The 25563-nt window shown below is 42.2% G+C and overlaps 1 protein-coding gene across 2 annotated transcripts in view; it reads right to left on the minus strand.

Annotated features, from left to right (window-relative positions):
- Positions 1–25563, minus strand: part of IFT172 (intraflagellar transport 172) — a 33601-nt gene that overhangs the window by 7130 nt on the left and 908 nt on the right. For both annotated transcript variants that reach the window (XM_032497249.1, XM_006189734.3), the window contains exons 2-32: positions 23643–23786; positions 23318–23430; positions 22830–22869; positions 22459–22524; positions 22171–22250; positions 21865–21952; positions 18775–18989; positions 17779–17902; positions 17272–17367; positions 16224–16385; positions 15810–15863; positions 15464–15567; positions 15203–15288; positions 12310–12422; positions 11287–11454; positions 8572–8708; positions 8224–8331; positions 6750–6834; positions 6364–6456; positions 5760–5837; positions 5275–5523; positions 5023–5101; positions 4693–4813; positions 4359–4503; positions 3747–3836; positions 3058–3155; positions 2755–2890; positions 2554–2670; positions 2069–2211; positions 232–325; positions 9–73 (exon numbers count right to left, since the gene is read on the minus strand). In XM_032497249.1, the coding sequence (XP_032353140.1) occupies positions 9–73; positions 232–325; positions 2069–2211; positions 2554–2670; positions 2755–2890; positions 3058–3155; positions 3747–3836; positions 4359–4503; positions 4693–4813; positions 5023–5101; positions 5275–5523; positions 5760–5837; positions 6364–6456; positions 6750–6834; positions 8224–8331; positions 8572–8708; positions 11287–11454; positions 12310–12422; positions 15203–15288; positions 15464–15567; positions 15810–15863; positions 16224–16385; positions 17272–17367; positions 17779–17902; positions 18775–18989; positions 21865–21952; positions 22171–22250; positions 22459–22524; positions 22830–22869; positions 23318–23430; positions 23643–23786 (3491 nt within the window). The remainder of the gene's footprint in view (positions 1–8; positions 74–231; positions 326–2068; positions 2212–2553; positions 2671–2754; positions 2891–3057; positions 3156–3746; positions 3837–4358; positions 4504–4692; positions 4814–5022; positions 5102–5274; positions 5524–5759; positions 5838–6363; positions 6457–6749; positions 6835–8223; positions 8332–8571; positions 8709–11286; positions 11455–12309; positions 12423–15202; positions 15289–15463; positions 15568–15809; positions 15864–16223; positions 16386–17271; positions 17368–17778; positions 17903–18774; positions 18990–21864; positions 21953–22170; positions 22251–22458; positions 22525–22829; positions 22870–23317; positions 23431–23642; positions 23787–25563) is intronic.

Below are 25563 nucleotides of genomic sequence, written 5' to 3' on the forward strand. Positions count from 1 at the left end.
TAACTCACATAAGGACTGCTTCCTTAGGTTTACCAGCCCTGATGAATTCAGCTTCAGCCTCTTCAAATTTACCCTAGAGGGAGAGAGGCAGCCATGCATGACTAGAAGGAGACTGACATCAGAGGCAGCCATGAGACAAGAGGCCTGAATGCCTGGCAGCAGTGGGCTGGGGGCAGGATGGAGGACTCTGTGGTCAGAGTCAAAAGCAATGGAGAAGAATCACATCCATACCTCATCCTCTAGGTACATAGCGTATCTGAGATGAATCTCAGGGGTTTTGTGCTTGAGGGCCAGCCGGGAGAGTTCAAAAGCAAATTCAAAGGAGCTGAAATGGAAGGTGCAGATAAGGTTTGCCTACTCTACACTTCCTTTCATAAGAGGAAAAGAAACACAGAGGGCAAGGACTGAGGGGAGGAAAAGGGACAGATTAAGAAAGACAATCAACATGAAGTGACAGAGCAGCAAAGAGAGATGTAAAGAAGAGAGGCAGCCCTGTGATGATCACACCACTGTCACCGCGGACCAGGAGACACTTGGGAAAGCCTGTGCTTCCTCTGAGAAGCGGGTTCCTGCCTCAGCAGGCTGTGAAGGTGGGGGACGGGCAGGAGGGAGGCGAGAGGAGTGAGCTGCATGGCATTACAGTGACTAGAAGGAAGGACTCCTGGTGCTCCCTCCTCCTGAGCCACATCTACACCAGCGGAAAAATAGTCTTTCAAAAACAAGTAAAAACTACCCTCAGCAATTTGACTCAATACAGGATTACTACTGGTGTTTGTAACATTTGCTTAAGAAAAGCTCATTTGGGGCTGAATAGAACTTTTTCCAAAGAAGATATACAGATGGCCAATAGGTACAAGAAAAGATGCTCAACATCACTACTCATCAGAGAAATGCAAATCAAAGTCACGAGGTATCACTTCACATGTGTCAGAATTGCTATAATCAAAAAAAGTCTACAAATAACAAATGTTGTTGAGGATGTGGAGAACAGGGGACCCTTGTGCACTGTTGGTAGGAATGTAATTTGGTGCAGCCACTATGGAAAACAGTATGGAGGTTCCTCAAAAAACTAAAAATAGAATTACCACATGATCTAACAGTTCTACTCATGGGTATGTATCTGAAGAAAACAAAAATACTAATTTGAAAAGATACACGCACCCTAACGTTCATAGCAGCACTATTTACAATAGCCAAGATATGGAAGCATGGAAGCAACCTGTATCCAGTAACCGATGAATGGATAAAGATGTGGTATATGAATACAATGGAATACTACTCGGCCATAAAAAGAATGAAATTCTGCCATTTGCAACAACACAGATGGGACCTAGAGTATTAGGGGTATTACACTTAGTGAAATAAGTCAGACAGAGAAAGACAAATACTGCATGTTATCACGTATATGTGAAATTTAAAAACAAAACAAACGAATATAAGAAAACAGAAATAAACTCGCAGATACAGAGAACAAAGTAATGGTTACCAGTGGGAAGAGGCAAGTGGGGGAGGGATAAAATGGGAGTAGGGGATTAGGACGTACAGACTATGATGTATAAAGTAAATAAACTACAAGGATATATTGTATAGCACAAGGAATATAGCCAATATTTTATAACAATCCTAGAGTATAATCTATAAAAATACTGAATCACTACGTTGTACACTTGAAGCTAATACTGTAAATCAACTATGCTTTGATAAGTTAATAATTAAGTTAAAATAAATCAGAAAAAAAAAGAAAAGCTCATTTTGCATTTAACAGAATCACACTTCCATTACTCAGAAGTAAATTACTGGCTTAGTGTATTTTAGCTTTAAAAGCTGTTCTCTCTCCACCTTTCTCCTTAGAAAAGCCAAAGATTAAACACTGTTCTGAGTCCCCAGGGAAGAGTTACTAATTCATTCTTGACTCTTTATCAAGTTCTTTCAAGGATCTCTCCTCACCACATTTCTTCACTCTTGCCTTAGCTTTTAGAAATGCTTTTCAGTTATACAGCAATTTTCACTCTATATAAAAAGGCTCTGTCTGGTAAGGGGCCAGCAGAGAGAAGGCTTGTGGCCTCACCAGTTGTCGGCAGCATGGTCAACAGCAGCTTCCAGGAGTCCCAGCTTATTGAGCAGTCTAACTGCAGCCTCTCCTCCCAGGCTCTTTGCCCACAGATAGGCCACGTGTTTGTGGGCATTTGCTCCGCCATGAGCCTTGGCCACCTGAAAAGCAAAGCCACCTGGCAATCCTCCAGTGCAGGGGTACATGGCTGCTCCCTTCTCATTTCTGACCTGACCTCAGCTTGGACAAGGATCAAGTGCCTCTCCTAGAGCAGTAGGAAGAGGGCTAAGTTTCAGGGTCTATTAACCTAAAGGATGGGTCCAAGGATGGATTTCAGGTGGTTCACAAACCATTAAAATTGGATGTGAAATTTTGCATGCAGGTGTGGACATTTTTCAAAGACACCCAAGAGCAGTTTAGAATTAGACAAGTAACTTGAGAGTGGGAAACAGGGAAGGATGTAGCCTGTATATCCTCACTCAATGAGGGTAGGAACTCCTTACCCGGTAGGCCTCTTCCCAAAGCCCACTGGACCGGTACATGTTCACTATTGCCTTCCATTCCTGGGCCTCAAGGTAGTGATACTCAGCCTCCTGTAGTCGGCCTTCAGCCTCCAGCTCCTGGGGAAAGTTGGGTCAGGATGGAGAGGTGGGGAGATGGAGCCTGTCTGGGAAAGAGATGGCAAAGAAAGGAGAAGGGCTCACCTTGCCCAGATGTAGGTGTGTGTCACTGAGGAGATCTGGGTGGTGCTTCCCTACTAGGCGAATCATATCATCATACAATTTGTGCTTTTTGAACATGGTGATGGCAAGATCAGGCTCTTCCACTGTCACATATAGCCTGCGGATTGGAGATATACCTGGGGCCTCCTAGACCTGCTGTCAGCGTCATTCCTAAGAGGTCCTGTCACTGCCTTCTGGGCAGAGGGCACATATCTGCAGACCCCATCCCTCCCTCCAGCCCTGTAGCCTCATGGCCTGCGACACCTCCCCTAGGCCATGGCTCACCTTTCAGCCTCACGGTACTTGCCCTGCTTCTCCATCTCCTGAGCCTGGGTGATGTACAGCACTGACACATCTTCTGGTCTCATGCACTTCATTGCCAGCTGTGTAGACATGCAGAGCCAGGGTAGTCTTAGGCACCAATTCCCAAGGGAAGCCGAGGGAAACATAGAGCAGACAGGGAAGTGGGGCTTCAAAGGAATCTGTTTTCTCAGGAACTCTGAACTTTCCCAACAAGCACAGGAATTTGGTTACTGCCACTCTCCTAGTCAGTTTAGGGAATCCCAAGTCCATAAGGAGCAGAGTAAGAACTACACCCTACTAAGGCAGGAGGGTCAGAGATGCACTGTGCTGGGAGCATATGTTCCCAATACCTTCCTCCTATTGGACCCACTGGGCTCTGGGAGCAGGAGCAAGAACAGTTACCAGTGTGCCTTGAGCTTCAGCAGTGGTATTTCAGATCTCCCAGTACCCAAGCCCATCTGCTCACTTCAGAATTGCAGGTTTGGGAACAAAAGCCTCTCTTCTCCTTGCCTCTCCCTGTGGCTAGGGATCAAAGATACCCAGACTGTATTTTGGTACTCTTCCTCAGCTTTCAGGGAGCCTGATGAAGCGGGGAGATCAGAAACTAAGGAAAGTGGCAACACAACCACAGGGGTGGAACTCTCTTCTTATGATCTCCACCCACCTCCTACCTTGTGGGCTTGCTCCCAGCGGCCAGCCTGGGTGTACATGTCTATGGCATCTTTTGTCCGGTCTCCCTTAGTGTAGAGCTCCTCAGCAATCTGTGGTTGAGAAAGGGAGAAACAAAAGTCAGAGCAACAGAGTTAAAGCAGCTTGCAGGAGGGAAGAACAAAACCCAGCTGGGATGGAGCAGAGCCTGGATACCCTTATTGTATAATCACAGAGAAGACAAGATGACTATAGGTGTTTCAAACTTTCTGCTGCTTTGGAAAAAGACCAGCCAAAACAGTATGAAGACAAGACAATGGGAGTCTGAGAGGGCCTCCGGTTTCTGCAATGCAAGGCAATTCTATACTATAACTGTGTGGGCATTATTCACGAAGCATCACACATGCTGGCATAGAAGAGAGCGAGAGACTCGCTTTATTATGTCTGGGAGAGTCGTCTATGTCATGTTAGGATGAAATGGGGGAAGTACACCTCTTTCTTCCCATTCAGGGTGGTGACGCTGTTGGGCCCCAGGAAGAAAGATTTGGTGAGATGGCCCCCACTTCCTGCTCTGGGCTCTCTCCTCATCACCTGGTACTATACTGCTTCAGCTGCAGAAAGGGGCTCTTCCTCACCTCATACTCCTGCAGAGACACATAGTGTTGCGCCACACGAGGATAGTATTTGGACGCAGTGTTCCGGTCCTGTAGATCTAATATATAAATTGCCTTCTTCCACTGGCGGGCACCCAGGGCAGCCTCAATTGCCTTAATAGAGCACCTGGTGTAGTTGGGCAAAGCATAAATATGTATGAGGAAAGAGGAAAATGGGTGGAGGCAGACACCTCAGGCATACTCCAACCAATCTTTTGAGATTTCTTTTCTCTTAGGTAAGGCCTTGGTGCCCTTACTTGCCCCATCACCTCTCACCTCATGCCCAAATCTCCCTTGAACCCCCATACCACCACACCTGGCTTCAATGTAGTGATTAATGGCTGCATCAAGCTGCTTCTGCTGTACCAAGTGGTCTCCCCACGCCTCCTCAAGTCTCACCACCTCCACTGGGAATGCCAATCGGGCCAGCTCCACCGCTGCCGAGATAGAGAGGGCACTTAGCTCAGATTTCCAGGGATGGGACTCAGGAAAAGTAAGACAGAGAAATGATGCGTAGAACATAGGTGAGAAGTAGAGGGACGGAGGAGAACTGAAGTCAGTCAGCCTGAACGGATGCACAAAACAGGAGTTGGGGACTGTTTGGGCAAAAGTCCACAGTGAAGGACGGGTTGTAGGTGGCTAGTACCTTTCATGAATGCGTTGCCTTTACAGTAGCACTCCAGGGCCCGCTGTGGATTTCGGATCTTCTCAAAGAGATCACCTGCCTGTTAACATATCCCATATTACTACAAAGATACCCCTACTACAAAAGTCAAGTATCAGTCCCGAAAGGAGAATCAGCCACCAGTCAGGGAAGGCTGTGTGCTCCAAGACTCCTCTGGGTAGGAGGGGGTACTGAGCCCTGGGGATAGGGACAGGAATAGGAAGCCAGCCGTACCCTTTCATACAGTTCACTCCTGATAAGGGCTGTGGTGATGTGTTCTACCAGCTCTGTGTTGGCTAGCAGTTCCTCTCGGGTCAGCACCAGCCGAGCAGCTTTGGCAGGGAGCCCAGCTTTGAGGTAGAGGCTGATGGCTGCTAGGCCATCCCCTTGGCTCTCCTGAAGTTCACCTGCTCGCTCCTCTTGCTGCGTGTCCATCAGCCACTGGTAGTAACCCCGCCGGAGCTTCTCAAGGGCTGGGTGCCCCTGGACACGCAACAGAGAACTAGGAGTCATATCCCTCCTTCCTGCCCTGCTGCTTCCCATGCTTCTCCAGTCCCACTGCAGCGATGCAAATCCTCCCAGTCGTCAATGCCCTAGCTCACCATATTAGGTCCCAGCCCCAACCCCATTCCAGTACCTATAGCCTCTTTGACAAGAGGAGGTTTCTGATATTGGTGGAACTGAGTCCTGAACAACTGTGGGGAAGACAGAACTGGTACCTTGGCTTCAGCCACAGCAATACACTCATCCCAACGATGTAGCTCCTGGTACATGTCCATGGCCTCCTCAACAGCGTTCTAGGGGAACCAGGCAGAGGAAAGAGGGACACCAAAAAGATACAAGTATCAAAAATCAGCCAGCTCTTCTCAGACTGGCCAAGACGCCAGCCCAGGTGGACTAAAAGCCTTACCCTTTACTTATTATGCACAAGAAGAGGGGAATTTGTGTGAAAATAAAAGAAGGTTAAATTTAAGGGCACCTTATTTGCACAGGCCACTTCAAAATCTATTTTTCTTAAAGAGCACTCCTCAAATGGTATAAACTTTGGGCCTCACAAAATCTGGGTCTACCTCCATGCACAAGAATTTCAAAGACAGGCTCTGAAGTCTAGGGGTAGATAGCAGACTTTATATGAAAGAAAGAAGTAACTGTAAGGACTAATGCAGAGGAGGAAATTAAGGAGTGAAATTAACTGGATAAACCTTTCTAAAAGTTCTCCCCAAACCTCTGGAAGCCCAGCTGACCAGTGCTCGTCCCTCCCCTGAGTTTGCCTTGCTTCCTTTTCCTCTGGTCCCCTTTTCCATCTGGTCCCTCTTCTATTACCTGTTCCAAGAAGATCATTTCTGCCAGCTTGTAGTTCTTCTCCAGCATGGCTAGACGTGCTCGGACCTGATAAAAGTCTGTTCCTTCTCCACCCTGCGGGAAAAAGGAGGTTCTAGTTATTCTGTCAGTGCTGCAAGAATCATTCTGTCTGTGTAGGCTGAGACAGTAAGGCCAGAGAGGCATGGGAGATAAGAGACTTGGGAAACTGAAAAACTTCACAGGGCTTGGAGGCTCAAGGTTTGATAAGCACTTCCAAAATGCTCCAACTTAAGGGTGAAGGTGGGGTGGCAGGGTAGAAGAAATTAGCCATGGCTGGAAAGCTAAGAGTAGGGCTGAGTGCTAAGAGAAATAGCTTGAAAGACAGAATGAATCAGGAGAATACTTGCATATTCCCGAGACACTTGATCTGCAATCTCATTGGTCTCATGTAAGAATCGAGCTTTCGCTACATGGCCCAAAGCAGAAAAGCACCTATAGTACGGAAGCAATAATGGTAATATTATTACAGGATCATCATTAACTTGTTGGCTCAGCAGATATGTAATGAGAATCTGTTATATGACAGGCACTGTTCTTGCCAATGGAGACACAAAGGGGTAAGACAGATGAGGGCCCTGCACAAAGGGGACTTACTTTATAGTGGAAATAAATAATTAGTAAATAAATAAACAAAGATAATTTGAGAGAATCAAAAATAAAACTAAGAGGATTATTTAAGTTAGCAGTCAGAGAGGGCCTGTTTGAGGAGCTAACATTTGAGCTGAGATCTGAACACACAAAAGAGTTAATCATGGCAAGGTAGGAAAAAATTATTCCAGGCAGAGAGAATGGCTAGTGTAAAGGCCCTAAGGCAGGAGTGAGCTTGGTGCTCACAGGGACAAAAGGATGCCAGTGCGGCTGGAGGCTAATGGTCAAGTACCTGATATGAGAAGGAAGCACAGGCCAAATACTGCAGGGCTTTAGGACATGGCAAGGAGTTTGGGTTTTATAGAAACTACAATACCGGAAGGTTCTGAGCAAGAAAATGATGTAATCTAATTCATGTTTTTAAAAAATTACCTCCTGCTGCTATGAGATGAGTGGACCGTAGGGGTGTAAGAACAGTTATCAGTGAGACCAATTAAGAGGCTTTTGCAACACTGCAAGTAGGAGACTGGGGGTGGTCTGTTCTAGGGTGGAGATGGCAGAGTTGGACAGATAAGAGATATGCTTTAAAGACCCTGGATCAGAGTCCTGAGGACTCACTGATAGTTGAGCTGTGCGGGGATGGGAAAAAAGGGATCAACGATGACTCCTTGCCAGAATAGCAGCAGCTGACATTTAATGAGCACTTGCACCCCGTGCTCTCTGCACAGAGTCTCTCATTTGCTCTGCTCCACCACTCTTCTTTACCACCCCAGAAGGTAAATTCTATTAACTATCCCCATTTTCCATAGAAAGAACTGAGAAACTAAGGCTTGGAAAGGTTAAGTAACCTCTCTAAATTTACACAGTTGGTAAGTGGGGCCAAGATTTGAAATCAGAGTCTGAAGTCCCATGTTGGTCCTATTAATTACACTCCTATCCCTTACTTGGAATATATACATCAACGCATGGACTGTAGGGTACAGTTGTTGAAAACTTTGAAGGGGCACCTAGTTACAAGAAGAAACAGCAAAAACAATAAAAGACACACTCTTATAATCTAGGATGAGAGGATGTTTGGGATAACTGTACCCTAAAGGGTTCTACTGACAGATGCTGGCATGGGAAGGGAAGCAGGGCCTTAACACTGGGTAGGAGCAGCCCACAGGGAAAATACCCACATGGCCATCCCTCCCTCCTCGCTCCCTGCCACCTGGGTTCTACAGCCCACTTCACCTCTCAGCAATGTGTAGCTGCCTTGCCTCGAGTGACAGCTTACTCAAGGTTTTCCACATTGCCTCTGTTTCTGGGGTCATTTCCAGAGTTTCCAAGAAGGCTGTTGCCCTGGAGAGGGAAGGAAGCAAAGAACAAGGAATGAGTCCAGAGTCAGGAGGGCATGGAGGAATATCAGTGATGGGGCAACGGGAGGAGAAGCTCAGGCAATTACTTGCCCTTTTTGTCTAATCTCCTCCTGGGATCACCAGGTTCTTTTCAGATATCACCAGTCTGACCACCCATCCCAGGTCCTCCTCTGTCAGAACCAGACTCTCCCACCACCTCGCTGGTTATCAGCCTGCCCCTCACCGAGTGTAGTTGCCGTCGTCAATGGCTGTTCCAAACTCGATAAGGCCCTCATCCAGTGTGTAGGCAACTGTAGTCACACCTTCCGTCACCATCACCTCGGTTTTTCCCCCGCCCCGCTCCAGACCTACAACATCACCCTGTAAAGTTCAATGCCCCCCACCCCATCAGAATGCCAGATTAGCGTTTCCACTGACTCAGCTGCAGAAAAGACCCACCTTCACCCCACCTGAGTGTTCTCACATTGAGGGAATTCAGTTACCCTTATTCTTCTAACATTTAGTTTCTCTCATCATCTATGGTAATATCCTTGGGTTAAAGTACACTCATAGCTATGACAGCACAATGCCTGGGGGTGAGGTGACAAAGTGTGGTACCCACTTCCACAACTCAATATTTTTAAAGGCCCCTTTGTTAAAATTCAACTTGAACCTGTTGTTTTTAACGTATTGCTGAGGCCAAGGGAAGAAATCACTAGGAATGCTTCCTACTCCCTCCACTTCCACAAAAAAAAAAAAAAAAAAAAAAAAAAGAAGAAGAAAAGAAAAGGAGAAAAAAGAAAGAAAGAAAGAAAAGAAAGAGGTCAGTAAGCTAAAACCTGAAAAGCCTGAGCAGGAAAAAAATGAAAGGTGAGCAAGGGGAAAGGGTACAGTTGCCCCAAAGGCAAACATAGTATTAGAAGAATAAACTTTGGGTCCTCCAACAGTGTAGGGGGCCAAATCCAACGATCCCTCATTAAACTTGGGATCTTCTCTTTCAGTAAAGAGAACCAAAGGGGTACAGGTCATTAATATGCCTGGTTCCTGCAGAAGCAAACACAAATCATCCCTGCAGGAAACATGTCCATTTGAGACCCCAGGATTCCAAAAGATGACAACGTAATATGAGGTCACAATAAAAAATTACCAAAATACAAGTTAACAAACCACAATAGAGGAGTAAATAATAACTATGAACAACAGTTTTAGACCTCCACGAATCTCAGATATTAAAAAAGACAGTTGTAGAATATAAAATAATTGTGTGAAGATCTAAAAGATGAAATGAAAGATTAAACAAGGAACAAGAGAATATCAAAAATGGTCAAGCAGATTGGAGAAAGAGCCAAGTAAAACCTTATGAAAAATTTAATTTTCGACGTAAAAAACTCAACAGATGGTTTAAATAGCAGATTAGATAATGATGAAAGTGAATTAATTAACTGGAAGATATATCTTAAGAAATTATCCAGAATGTAGCATGGGATGAGGAGAAAAGAAATATGAAAGAGAGGTTAAAAAGGCCTAGAAGACAGGACAAGAAATACAACATATGCCTGAGTTTTGACAAAAAGACTGGAGAATGCTAGAGAAGAAGCAATGTTTAAAGAGATTATGGTTGGGAAATTTCCAAGACTGCTGGAAATATGTGTACTCACAAACACAGGAAGCATAATATATAACAAGGAAAATAAATAAAAAGAAATTTATGTCTAGACACATTGTAGTGAAATTTCAACACACCTAAGATTTTAAAAGCAACCACAGAGAAAAGACAAATGACCTATACAGAAAGAGCTATTAATAACTTGTCAGAACAAAAGAATTCAATCAGTGGGACAATGTGTGCAAAAGGCTAACAAAAATTAACTGTCAATCTAGAATTGGGTACTGAGTGCAAGTACCTTAAGAGCAAAGTTCTAAATAAAAACATTTTCAGATAATCAAAAACTGAGCATCTATCATCAGAAGACTTTCACTAAAGAAACTTCTAAATGATATCCTTCAAGAATAAGAAAAGTAACTCCAGAGGGAATATCAGCAATGCAAAAGAAAAGGTGAACAGAGAAACTGGCACTATTATGGTAAATTTAACAAATTCTGTCTGTATAAAATAATAATGTCTAACTTAGGGGTAACAGAAGAGAAATAAAATACTAGACAACAATGGCAAACAGGAGGTAATCAAAGTAAAGCCTTTCATTGTCCTTGTACCATCTGCAGTGGAGTGTGGGCAGGGCAGGTTAGATGCTGATTACCGTTACTCTTTGTTACTTTACATACATGGTAAACTTCTAAGGGTAACTGTTATAGAAACAGGATGTATGACCTTCAAACTAAAAAAGTGAAGAGAATTTTAAAAAGGACAAAACAAACCAAAAAATCCAATCTCAATTAGTTTAAAATGGAGGCAAAAAAGGAGGAAAAAAGAGATAGAAAAAGAACAAAAAGAAAGTAGCAAGTGCTCTACCCTTACCCCCACCAGTCACCCTAGCCCAGCACAGGGGCCTCTTTTCTTTGTTTGCATGGGCTCCTCCCAGAGTTTGGAATATTACTGTGTGTGTGATGTGGTGTGGGACAGGAGAGAGGGTCTCATCGATGGTTTGAAAAACTGAACTCTGAACGGCTTGTAATAGAATCAGCACACAAGGAAATGACAGGGAACTACCCCTCCTGTTGGAAATCATCCAGCATAAGGGAATTCCTTATGCCTTGGTGAATTCCCAGGGCCACTGTAATAGAGACCCACACTCCAAGGATCTAATATAATGTTGGGGATCTGAACAAAGATGGTTCTGGGGCCCGGTCCACTGTGGGAAGGAGTCTAAGCTTCACTTGCTAACTCCATCAAAGAGATTATGGGTGGTGGGCAGAGAAAATCAAGCAGCCTTCAGATCTTCCTTGGGGTTCTAATTAATTAGCTTGACACTAAGTCTGAGGTGTTCTGGTGTCAACATACCCTGATAGAGGACATGGTGACCCTCTCAGGTGCTTCAATGTTGTACCATACACACAAGCTGTTTCGGTTCTGAGCTACCAGCACATCACTTCCTGGGACCCACTGCACGTAGGAGCAGAAGTTGAGGATCATTGTCTTAGAGCAGCTTTCGATGTCGTAGAGATGCAACTGAATGAGGAAGAAGCAGACAGCACAGTTAAGAGGAGATATGGGTGTCTTCTGATCTTGACCATTTTCCTAATGGTAAAATATGGTGAGCTAACCTACCAGTCAGGTACACGCTGAATTTCAAAGCTTACTGACCTGCAAGCATAAACCCTTGAAGTGTATGCTGCATTGATATATTCTGATTCTGGTCAAATAAGAGATAACGAAAAGAGCAAAGAGCTACAACCTAGGAATTTAAGTTAGGTAAAGGTCAGACTTTCATTTTTATAAAAACTCTGGGCTAGAGTTACCAGCCTGGATTAAAGAAGTAAGGCCACCAGACAAATTAAATGGTCTGGAAATTTGGGATGTGGCTTTCACATCACAATGAAAAATCACCAGAGTTCCTTTTGCCCCTAAGGTTGAACTCTTTGGTGATTTCATATTGAGATCAGAATCAACAAGGGGCTGGGGGAGACTGTCCTCAAGTCAGCTTCAGTGCTGCCAGATAAGCGTAGCTGAAGGGCACTGGAGTGGTAGGTGTGGATAAAGGTCAGCTAGGCATGAGAGCGAGGAATGTAAGGTAAGGATGTTTCAAGAAGGCACAGATTTGCGAATAGTAAGAGAGACATCAACTCCCAAATTCCTCTCTTGAGTTTGGTTGCCATCAAAATACAATCCCCTTAAGGGTAAAATGGGATAAGCTGTGATACCAGATATGAAGAATGTTGATTCTTCTGTGCCTTTTGCTATGCTAATGGCATAAACCCAAGAAACTATGACCCATTCTGCATCCCACAATCCCTGGTAGCACCTAGTACCAAATCCCTCATGCACTAGTCAATGGCTAAGTGAGGCCTTAGCAATCATCCTCACACGAAGTTTCCGGTCTCTGAAGAGCAGTTTGTGTCCAGTCTCATTAAGTTCCAGCCAATCCACACGGCTCTCATGGCTGATGGTACCAATGTTGTAGCCACCAATCAGATCCACTAAAGAATAAAGGAAACAGGGTTAAGGAGGGAGATTCCACATAATCACACACAAGGTACAAGGCAGCCTCTGAACGTCTGGCTTTGAGAATGTTGCATAAGTCTAGAGCGTATTACACAGGAATTCAAACGGTCAGCACAACATAATTTTGCTAAGATGCTTAAGATATCAAGTTTCTTCTAAAATTATAGAGGTTTTGTTTAACTCTGTAATTAATGCAAAGCATCCAGACCCATCAAGAAATGTGAGTTCCCCTGGGACTCTTGGAATTGTCTCAGAGCAGGTCAGAAGTACAGAGCAGCTGGCTCCTATTAATCACGATGAGCCCCAATCACAACAAGAGAAAACTGATGAATAAAATGACCTTGATTATCATACGGGCTCTGAGGAGTTCCCTGCCCATTTAAGCGCCGATAATGTAAGAGCGCTGAGGGGCAAACAGTTGTGAAGGCACACAGACAAAATACAAGGAACCCGACTAAAGTTAGGCTGGTCAGTGCAGAGAATGAGTATTAGTTTGGTCTGAATTTTGTAGACATATAAGATACAATTTGTTTAGAATACACCACTCAGGGTTGGCTAGGATGCTTTCAGGGAGTCTCCTGAACACAGGCAATTCAAAACTCTTACTGATATCCATTATCAACAAGCAGTGTGCCTGCCTTTGTTAAATACACTTAAGTTAAAGATCAAATGCCAGCTGATGTCCACAACTGGGAAGACCAACTTACTTAAAAATGAATCTTCCTTTAATTAAAAAACAAAATGATGAATCCATGCTTTAATGCCACAATTATAAGTACACTCATAGAATGCAAGAGCTGTGAGGACTCTATTTCTGTGAATACCCTGAAATTATACACAAAATTATATGTGTATATATATTTTTTTCTGGGAAAGGATCTATGATTTTAATTGGATACTCAAAGGGGTCAGTGACTTCAAAAGGTTAAGAGAAGAACTCTGTCATTTTACACACACTGAAGATGAGACCTACAGAGCGAGGTGAATTGTCCAAAGTCTCACAGGTCATTACTGCTGTTAGAACTTAGGCCACTGGACTGTATTATTATTTCCGTTACAGATACTTACATTTCTGAGCTCAGCAACCTCATGTGAAATATAAAATTCATGAAATATAAAAATATCTTAAGAACAGATCCATATGTATACGGAAACTTGATTTATGAGAGATGACATTACAAATTAGTGGGTGAAGAGTGGGCTTTCAATGAATGGTTAAACATATGGAAAAAAATAAAATTAGAGTCCTACCCACGTTATGCACAAAAATAAATTCCAGGTAGAAAGCAAAATTTTTAAATGCTAAAATATAAGAGGGAGTCGGGAAGGATTTCTTAAGTAAGACCTCAAAAACCACAAACTATTTATTAAGAAGTGATAAAATGGACTACATTAAAATTAAAAATGTCTGAACACTAAAAGACAGTGAAAAGGAGAGAAAAGACAAGCCACAGGCTGAGACAAAATACTTGCAATGCAAATAACCATCAAAGCCTATATACATACACACACAAAACTCCTTCAAGTAAATAAGGAAAAGACAACCTAATTTCAAATAGAAGTAAGGGATGTGAACTGGCAATTCACAGAAGAAGAAATCCAAATGGCTAATAGACAAATGAACAACAAAAAAATTAATACAATAAAATATTATTTCACATATATCAGACTGAGCCAAATGATGAAGTCAGGCAATTTCAAGTATTGGAGAGGATGTGGAACTGTAACTGCTGGTGGGAATGTAAATTGGTACAACCTCTTCAGAGAGCAATTTGGAAATATTTAGTGAAATTGAAGATGTACCTCCCTTATGATTCAGCAATTCCATGCTAGTTGTAAACCTTAGAGAACTGAAATGCTGTAACAGTAAAAAAACCAACAACTTAAATGTCCATCAATAAGAGAAGACAGAAAAGATCTCAGGTAAGTATAATGAAATGTAAGGATCTGACAGAACCGGGTATGGGTACACAAGTAGCAGTAATGATATTATTATTATTAGTAACTAACATTTATTAAGCACTTATTACGTACCAGGCACTAGTCTAAGTGTTTTTCATATGAAGTAGGGACTATTTTTACCCTCATCTTGTGGGTGAGGAAATTGAGATACAGGAAGGTTAAGTAATTTACCTAAGATCACATGAGTAGGAAGTAGAGAAATGGGGAGGTTTGACTCCAGAGCCCTGTTCTTAACAACTACACTATCTGGATATGTTATTCTCCAACCTTTTCAGAGAATACCATGCTATTCTCTGTATTTTTTCCCCGTGCTCGAAACATTTCATGATAAAAAAAAACTATTAATATATAAAATAAGATTTATAAATGTGAACATTTGTGAAATGCAAATAAAGTTGGTCATCACTACTTACTAACAACAAACTATACAGAAATAAGGGCCCTATCAGTTCTAAGAGTCTCTGATTTTATGAAGTCTAAACAGAAAAATTCTTACATTTGCTAATGGTTCTCCTCTACAACTCACAATCTTCCACCCCTAAGATATATGCCTAGAGAACATGAATAATTATACATGCAGGCCTTCATGTACCAACGCATCTATATCTAGACTTCTAGATTTGGACATGGACACACGGATTTAAACATTTCACATATCCACTGTTAAAAATGAGGTCACACATTTATCCACTGCCTGGTGGATTCCTGGATTTTCCACTGCATACAATCCTGTGATATGGAAGTGATTTACAAACATCTATTATATTATTAAAATTATGAGAGTCTTACTCACCTATAGCAATAGTCTTAATATCAACAAGATAAGCCAGTTTCTTATTATCCTCCATTCCTCGCTGACGCCTCTCATTAATACGGACACTGAAACATGAAGGGTCAGGTGAGACAAAATGGGCTTAGGTGGTTGGGATATTTATCAAGAGCTCTGAAATAACTCAAGGGAAGAAGTTTTTGGATTAATTCGAGGATATAGGAGGTAGAAGTCAAAAAGGAATTCTTTTGGGTTTCAAAAATTTAGAGAACCTTGTGTAGTTACCTGATGAGATGGGGGTTCATGAATTCAGTACGTACAGAACCTAGGGTATCATTACTGCCATATTCCACCAGTGTTAGCTCTCCAGCATTAAAGATCATGCATACCTGGGGATGAACGGAGCTGTTATATGGTGGAAAGACTGCATGAAGAAACAGAAAAACAGTAGAGGGACGTATACTATCAGTTTAAAGAGACTCCCACTTTTCTCTTTATTCTGTTCCCCTGCCTGTTTTATCCTCCGCCTTTATCTGCTCTTTCCTCAACCCTTTGCCACCTGCCATCCTTCTAACACAGAAGCTAGAAGGAGGTTTATCAAGACAGTGATGGTGAAACAAGCTCTACTCACATTTTCATTTTCAAAGAAATACTTCTCATTGCCACCGGAGCCCTGCCAAGCTACCTGTGAAGGGGGTAGAAGACATAAAGAATAATGTGGATAATTATCCAAGACAATGCTGCAAGAACGACAGGGTGGGAGGCAGAAAGATCGAATTTTGGGAGGCTTTGACTTTGCACAGAAGAGATGCTGTCAGATTTTGCCCACGTCCCTATGTTTCTGGGAGATGGTATAAAAACAGTCCAATAATGGTGATTCACATTCCAGGATTCTAACCCTCCCAGGTCTCATTCCCTGAAACCAGGTCCTCAACACCAGTACAAGAGTTTCCTGTGGAGAGCCTCCCTCCCCCAAGGGACCATGGCTCGCCTGAGGAGCACCTCAGGATGCCTCATTCCCCACCTCCCCACCTCTGGTTCCTACCTCACTAAGGCGATTAGTGTTCAGGTCCCCCAGCAGCAGTGTGTCTGACGTGTGGGCCACCAGGTAACGTTCCTTTCCCAGGATTTTCACCTCTTCCACCTCATAGCCATAGTGTGACCTGAGTACCACCCTGGTCCCCGATGAGAGGTTCTTCACAATCACCTTGGTAGGAGATGAGTCTGAGCTCCCTAGGCTTCTCCCAATCCCAAACAGCGGTAAGCACACTGTGCCCTTCGCCCGCCTCCACAGTGCTAAACAGAGTAACATCTTGTTTCCTTGCCTAGGTTATTGTTGGTAAGAAGGACACCTCATATTTACATAATGCTTTACTATACATGAAATGCTTTCATATTTTATCTCTTTCGATGTTTATAATACATCTGATTCTGAAAATTCCACCAGGTAAAATCAATCACTCTCCCTATGTTCCCACAGCTCTTTGTACAAACCTTTATGATAACTTTACCACAATGTGCTATATTATTTTTTGATTATGTCTGGCTCCTTTGCTGGAATGATCTTCTCTATTCAGGGACAACATATTACAGATAATTATCTTTGAATTCTCGATGCCTAACAGTGCTGACATATAAAGAATGCATAAATATTGCTGGAGAAAAATGAAAGAAAGATGGAATCAACGAATAATAAATGAAGGAAAGGAGGATGGAAGTAGAGAAAAAAGTCGGCTTGGGAACTAAGAAATTAGCTTGTAACATCATACACAGTGAGTTCAGAGGCCCTAGAACAGAAGAATTCAGAACTATAATCCTATTTATCAACTTTCCCAGTTGACATATAGGCAATGAAGTTTTAAACCAGGAAGATGTAAATGGCAATCTCTGTAGCCCTTAAGCCTGGTGTTTAAACCTTTTCCTACAATAAGCTAGAAGAACTATAGCAGGAAAGTTGCCAGAGTTGCCCTGACACGTTCTGTTCCTCAGAATAGCTCTGCCAGAGGTTAAATTTGACACTGTGGCTGTGGCCAGATGGCAGGAAGTATTGCAAGATGGCAAGATCTCGGTGTGGCAGGCTATCAGCTGCTTACCTGGCTAGGTCCCACATATGTCAACTCAAACTTATTCTTGTAAATACTCCTTCGGAGACAGCAGTCAAACTGTTCCACTCCACCACAGAGTGTGCCCTGGAAGGGAAAGGGACAGCATACAGGGAAAGTAACACACAGTATGGAGGCATGCGGAGGGTATTTAGAGACACTCTCAAAACCTAGGTTCTAGAATCTATAGAAGAGCTGGCAGTATGAGGGATGGTTGTTTTTGGAAGTACCAGCAGGGAAAGAGGTGGCAATAGCAGGACTCAAGGGCATCACACAGTGACGAGATGTAAGGGAGAAATCAGCCCTGCCTATAAAACTCTTTTGGCCTCCAACAAGGTATGAATTTCTCTTTCCTGCCTGTAATGTTAGAGTTTTAGGTTGTGGTCGAAAGGGAAGAGGAGATTCTCTAGCGTCAGGAGAGAATGCTTTAGGATAAGGCAGGAATTTTCCTAATTTGAAGAATGTCACCATAGCAGAAAGGGGTTACAAGTAACACACCGCACAGAGTCGTGAGCCATCCCGCTTCCAGGCCAAGGCAGTGACGGTATATAAGTTGGCAATCTCCTTGGGCTTTGCCTCTTCCCAGATGCTTCTCCGAGGGCTCCAGTTTAGCACCCGAAGTCTGAAAATAAGTATGTGGCTTTTAGAAGAGATGGAGGCTGGGTAGAAGAGGAAAAACAGGCTGGTAACTGAGGGACATTAGTCTTGCTACATCAGAGAATAGATGAAATAAAAGAGAACAGATAAGTTAGGGAGTCTAGGATGAGAGAACAAAATGTTCAAAGGAAGTAAGTTGGGAAAATCAAGTCAAAAATAAAAGGGAAGAAGAGTGATAGGAGTGGAGAAAACAAAAGGAGATTGTGGCTGGTTAGAAAAATGAGCTGTTAGCAGTAGAGAAATGTGGAAAAAGAAAAGAGAAATGGCAGGAGTCAGAGAAGAAAGGAAGAGATACATGAAACTGAAGGGGACAGAAAGACAGGACTGAGAAAGCTCGGGTTAAAAAGTGCTCCAAGGAAGTGATGAGACCCTGACACTAGCTGTTTATCCACTGTTCCATCATTTATTCATTCATCCATCAAACATTTGCACAATATTATGTACTAAATACTAACTTAGGCCCTAGAGATTAAAAAAAAATGAATAGACCCTTTTCTCAGGGATTCTTTGATTAAGCCAGATAGATACAAATACCAGAGTATAATATAATGTGATAAAGACTAAGTCAGTAGTCTGAAAAGGGGCAAGGGGAACACAAAGAAAGTGGAGATGAATTCTGCTGTGGAATCCTGGGGAGAGGCACAGAGACACAACAAGAGCACAGTGCATTCTGGAATTGCCTACATGCCAACGGAGGGTGGGAACAGGAAGAGGAAAGTACATGAACTAAAACTTGAGAATCACTTGATTCTGATTCAGTCTCCCACTCTGGGTGAGAATAACTGGGCTAAAGCAAAGAGTGTACAGGGAAAATAGGCAACTGAAAAGAGAACCCACCTGTCATAACTTCCCAGCACAACAGACTGGCCCCCAGGACTTGCTGCAGCTGTGGTGAACTCCCTCTCCTGAGGGTCACGGCTATAATCAAAAGTTTGTAGTACATGGCCTTCCTTCCCATATGCCACAATCCTCCGATCACAGCCTGCAGCCACAATGCTGTTAGCTGCCCAAGCCAAGGCATAGGGTGGACACGGATGGTTAACCAACTTCCCCTAAGACAAAATTAGAGGGTTTCAATCACTCTGACTCTGACTCTGAGGACTCCACCTCAGAAATTTCTCATTCCTAGCATCTGACACACGCACTCTGACTATCCTACTCTGCAGAAATCTTTCTCCCAACATTTTCCCACCCTAACACATCCTAATCTGAAGACTTCACAAATTGTCTTTCTGTTTTACTCTCACACACACATATGTATAACATATACACACAGTTATTGATCCTGGGTTCAAGAGGAAACTTCTTGTGTTTGAAGACCTTTAATATGCTCCCCCAAAGGAAGCTGTCCTACACATTAACCAACACTGTATAGGCCCACAGGGAGCATATGGTTCCTTTATTTTAGGAGGGATGCATTTAATTATTACAAAAGTAACTCTTTTTTTTTAGTGGAACTATATTTTATTTAGTATTTCTTAAAAGTAAAGCATTTAGAACAGTGGCTGACACATAGCAAAAAAAAATATAGGACAATGATGATGAAGATACACAAGTAATTCTTAATGTAAATAATTTTAACAATAGGGAATTAAACAGACTAAAATCTTTAAGAGCTGATTGAAGAATTCAGCAAGGTAGCAGGTTACAAGATTAACGTTCAAAAATCAGTTGCATTTCTTTACACTAATGATGAATCAACAGAAAAAGAAAGTAAAGAAACAATCCCCTTTAAAACAGCACCCAAAGTAATAAAATACCTAGGAGTAAACCTAACCAAGGAGGTGAAAGAATTATATGCAGAAAACTATAAGCCACTGATGAAGGAAATTAAAGAAGACTTTTAAAAATGGAAAGATATTCCATGCTCCTAAATTGGAAGAATCAATATAGTTAAAATGGTCACACTGCCCAAGGCAATCTACAGGTTTAATGCAATCCCTATCAAATTACCCAGGACATATTTCACAGAACTAGAACAAATCATAATAAAATTTATACAGAATCACAAAAGACTAGAATTGCCAAAACATTACTGAAGAAAAAGAAAGAGGCTGGAGGAATAACTCTCCCAGACTTTAGACAATACTACAGAGCTACAGTAATCAAGACAGCATGGTATTGGCACAAAAACAGACATATGGACCAATGGAACAGAATAGAGAGCCCAGAAATCAACCCACAAACTTTTGGTCAACTAATCTTCAACAAAGGAGGCAAGAATATACAATGGAATAAAAACAGTCTCTTCAGCAAATGCTGTTGGGAAAACTGGACAGCAGCATGTAAATCAATGAAGCTAGAACACTCCCTTACATCATACACAAAAATAAACTCAAAATGGATCAAAGACTTAAACATAAGACAAGATACAATAAACCTCCTATTAGAAAATATAGGCAAAACATTACCTGACATACATCTCAAAAATGTTCTCCTAGGACAGTCTACCCAAGCAATAGAAATAAAAGCAGGAATAAACAAATGGGGCCTAATTAAACTTACAAGCTTCTGCACAGCAAAGGAAACCATAAATAAAACAAAACAACAACTTACGGAATGGGAGAAAATTTTTGCAAGTGAAACCAACAAAGGCTTGATCTCCAGAATATATAAGCAGCTCAAAAGACTTAATAAGAAAAAAACAAACCCAATCCAAAAATGGGCAAAAGTCCTAAATAAGCAATTCTCCAAGGAAGAAATACAAATGATCAATACGCACATGAAAAAATGTTCAATATCACTAATTATCAGAGAAATGCAAATCAAAACTACAATGAGGTATCACCTCACACCAGTCAGAATGGCCATCATTCAAAAGTCCACAAATGACAAATGCTGGAGAGGCTGTGGAGAAAAGGGAACCCTCCTACACTGCTGTTGGGAATGCAGTTTGGTACAGCCACTGTGGAAAAGAGTATGGAGATTCCTCAAAAGACTAGGAATAGACTTACCATATGACCCAGGAATCCCGCTCTTGGGCATATATCCAGGAGGAACCCTACTTCAAAATGACACCTGCACCCCAGTGCTCACAGCAGCACTATTTACAATAGCCAAGACATGAAAACAGCCTAAACGTTCATTGACAGATGACTGGATAAAGATGTGGTATATTTATACAATGGAATACTATTCAGCCATAAAAACCAACAGCATAACGCCATTTGCAACAACATGGATGTTCCTGGAGAATGTCATTCTAAGTGAAGTAAGCCAGAAAGAGAAAGAAAAACACCATATGAGATCACTCATATGTGGAATCTAAAAAGAAAAAACAACATAAATACAAAACAGAAACAGACTCATAGACATAGAATACAAACTTGTGGTTGCCAAGGGGGCGGGGGGTGGGAAGGGACAGACTGGGATTTCAAAATGTAGAATAGATAAACAAGATTATACTGTATAGCACAGGGAAATACAAGATCTTGTGGTAGCTCACAGCGAAAAAAAAAAGTGACAATGAATATATGTATGTTTATGTATAACTGAAAAATTGTGCTCTATACTGGAATTTGACACAACATTGTATAATGACTATTACTCAATAAAAAATGTTAAAAATAAAATAAAATAAAATAAAATCTTTAATCCCCCATCTTTTCTCTCTCAAGAATAAACCATTCTTTTTTCTATGAATATATATAAAATATATATTTTATATAAATGAAAAAAATTTTCACTTTTCATTATTCTCAGTCTTTGTTTCCCAGTGCCTCAAGGTCCCTTCCACTTGATTCATGCTTTCCCATAAATATTAGGCTCTGATCCTCTCTGTGGCCCCATCCGTCTCTCTCCCTGAGATCTCACTCCTCTAGCCTCCTCCCCCAGCACTATAATCTAAAGTCCTTAGATGTCCAACCTCCTCTAGGAGAGCTGTTGGGATTTCCTTACCCTCTATCCCAGAGCATACTCTGTTCATACCTGTGACTCTCCAGAGCCTTCATCATCAAAGAAATACCTAACAATGGTGCCATCTGCATGACCAGAGAGAATTCCTTTCCCAGAGCAACTAAAAAAGGGGAAAAGGAGGAAAGGAGAGAAAAACAGGAAGAGATTAGAGCGTTCTGTTTCACCAAGAAAGTCCCCTTTCTCTGTCAAACGCTACCCTACCTGTGGTTCCTGCTACCAGTCCTCCCCATCTATCATACTATGGTCTCCCAGCCCACACTCCCTCATAGCTTTTCCTACCATTTCCAAGCTCTTGGGATACCACTCTTCCTTACTCACTTCGTTGTCAGTGACACCACATAAGAATCTGTCCCATAGATGGTAGATGATTTATTAGTTTTGGTGTTTGCTAAACGAACCTGAAAATGGGAGAATGGACACAAGTCGGGTTAGGCTACTTTCAATTTCACCCAGGTCCTAAGGAAAGACAAAGAAAAAACAAAGACTGGTCCCTATGTAGTCTCCCCCAGAACGCAACTTGACCCTAAGAGAGATTTACCACATTGCTCTTTTTAGAACAATTATCCCCATCCATAACCAATCCTCTGTTTCTCCTCCCTCCTTTACCTTCCCTTCAGCCAGTCCAAAGACAATGATATATTCTGCTGGCCACTGCAAACAGGTAACAGCACTCTGTAAGAAAGAGAGAATGAAAAGGATAAATCTGTCTTTGCATGTTAGCACACTGATAACAACGTGAACCTAAACAGTCTGCCACATGTTACCACCCCAACTGCCTGTAGGGAAGGACAGGACGGGACACGACAGGGCTCTAAAGAGGAAAGCACAGAGGGATTAGCAGCCAGGCAGCACCATTCACAAAGCAGGTAAAGTCAGAGCCAGATGTTAACAAATGCAACTCCTGGTTGTATTTATAAGCAGATATATCGATACATGCTTGTTCTTCCTAAACTCCCATGGACTGGTTTGAGATTTACCGTCTGGATGAACTTGTTACAGATGACTTTCTTGTCACCCCTGCCAAACAAAAGGAGGAAGCATGTTAAAAACCATTTCCATAAGTCACAAATGATGCCACAAAAGATGCTGGAGTGCGGGGAAGGAATTGTAGATACTGTCCCTAGCCCGTTAGTGTTTCCTACCACTCCACAGAAGCCCTTCAAGGAGGCATTAGAAGGAGCCTGATATTTGGAAGAATAACAAAGACACAACATCACTCCGGGCTCCAGAGGATCTCACAGGGTTTCCTTGTAGATCTAAGACTGATTCCTCCAGGGATGGGATTACAGAACATGCGGTGCAGGCAAAGGTAGGGAAGCAATGACAACAGACTCCAGAAGGCCTCTGCCTTCCACGCCCCTACCTGGGGCTCCTCATCCTCTCTGTTCCTCCTCCCCAGTGAGGCATTGCTTCCAGCCTTCTCTTTCTTCTCTAGGCCACCCCATCTCCCAGTCTCTATCCTCACCAGTCTTCTCCAATTTTGTAGACATAGATGATGTTGTCAGTCTGTCCTATGGCAATCTTAGTGGAATCAGGAGAAAAAGCCATGCCTTTCACCATATAGCTCTTCCTGCCATACTAAGAGTCAGAAAGAAAAAAAATTAGGAAAGGAAAGAAAAATAAGCAATGAGTATACTTACAAGGTGTATGTATGACTATAGTGGGCTTGAGGGATTTATACTGAGAAAAGGGCAGGCCATTTCCCATGCCTGTGGCTAGGAAGCTGGTTAGTTTTCCAGGTTTACAAGGCCCCATCAACAGGTTAAAGTACACATGAGTATTCTCTTCACCTTCATGTCAGCTGGTTTGGTGGAGAACTTATCTCTCCGCTCCCCATGTTCATCATACAGCAACACCACTCGGTCCACTGTGCAGACAGCAAATTTGGCATTGTTCTGGGACCATGCCATGCAGGTGACCTTTGCAGCTCCATCCTGCAGAGACAAAGAGGGCAAAAATAAACCCAGGTGCTGGCCTAGAATTCCAAAATCATTTCGAATTCCATTACTTCTAGTGTGACTTTTGTCAATTTTCCTATCAAAGACCTTAAAACAAAGAGATGCCCATGATCCATCCTCTTCTCCGAGGCCATAAAGCCCTAGACTGTGAGAGCAAAGTGCTTCTAGAAACCCATAACGCAAATGCACTAAGAGGTGACATGCTAAATCAACTGTAACAATGTGTCCCTGCAATGGCCTCCTCATCCCCTCATATCCCAGGTCTGCTATTGAAATAAAGGCAATTGGTCTAAGTTTTGGTCCTTAGCCATTCATTCAGTTAATGTTTTTTCAGTACCTTATAGAGCAAGGCATTTGGCCAAGGGATGAGAGACAAAGAGCAAAACATGGTCCCTGCCCACGGATCTAATAAGATGGCACAAAAATGGGAAAAGTCCCATAAGAGAGGCACATACAAAGCACTGTAGTAGTTTAGAAAAGCCTTAGATAATTTTCTGTTTAAATGATCAACATTAAGCTTTTAAGAATGGATACAGTCGAGTGGAGAAATTATCTGTGGTAGAAAGAATGGCACAAACAATGGCAAGTCTTGGTCAATAAACAGTAATTTAATTTAGTTGAAACTGTTTTATAACTAGCAGAATAGACAAGGTAAGGCAAGAAAGAGACTGAGGCCAGTTCAGGAACGGTCTTAGAAGCTAGGCTAACAAGTTTAGGCTTATTTAGTAGGAAAGGAAGAGACAGTGAAAGTTCTGGAATGGGGAGTAAAATAACCAGAGTTGAGACTTAAGATAAACAATATCACTTTGTTTTTGTTTTTTTCCTTAACAATCCACTTCATAGAAGCCCAAGTGAGAGGTGATCAACTCTCAGTGAATTATTCTTGTCATATCTGTCCCTCCCACCACCAGCCCTGGTTGTCTATTGTGGTGTACTAAGGATTTCCCACCTTGAAATAAAGAATTTAGTTTCTGCTCCAGTTGTTTGATTAGTTATTTGGGCTCTAGAGCTCTAACTTAAAACATTGTTACTTTTCACTCCTAACCTACCTATCTCCAAAGTCAGAGGTAAAAAGGCTTTTTTTTTTTTTACCAATATCCTCAAACCAGAGTCAGAAAATAGCCACACCACCGCCTTTAGACCTCTCCAACTCTTGATTAAATTAGGGTAGAATGGTTGGGGGCTTCTCACCAATTGTTGCTGATCATCTTCCTTCATCGTTTTGCCCAATCCTGGACATTCAGCCCTTTCTTACATCATGACATCATCTTATTTTGAGAGATTGAAGGAGGATTTCATTTCCAATTATTCCATTAGTAATAAAGGAATTTTAAAATCACAGATTCAGGGGATGGCTTACTGAGCAATGAGCACATCTCTTTTTTGTTCTAATTTCCTTCTATCCTCCTAATGCCATATTCTCTGTGAAGCCTTTCTGATTCCCATAATCAATCAATTCTCCTTTCTCCTTGCTAAGTACTTCATATGAATTATCTAATTTTATCTCATAACTGAGGTAGATGCTATTATTATGCATCTTTTACAGATGGGGAAACTGAGGCACGGAAAGGTTAAGTAATTTGCTCAAACTTACATACACAGTTCGTAAATGGCAGAACCAAGATTTAAACCCATGCATGTCTGACTCCATAATCCACAATTCTAATTTCTTTATTATACTGCCTTGGTACACCTTAAACATTCAGTTATGGCTGATACTCTTACTAGCTTTGTATTATTTTGTCCTTTGCAT

The sequence above is a fragment of the Camelus ferus genome, chromosome 15 (genome assembly GCF_009834535.1).
Source record: "Camelus ferus isolate YT-003-E chromosome 15, BCGSAC_Cfer_1.0, whole genome shotgun sequence".
Classification (NCBI taxonomy): Eukaryota; Metazoa; Chordata; class Mammalia; order Artiodactyla; family Camelidae; genus Camelus; species Camelus ferus.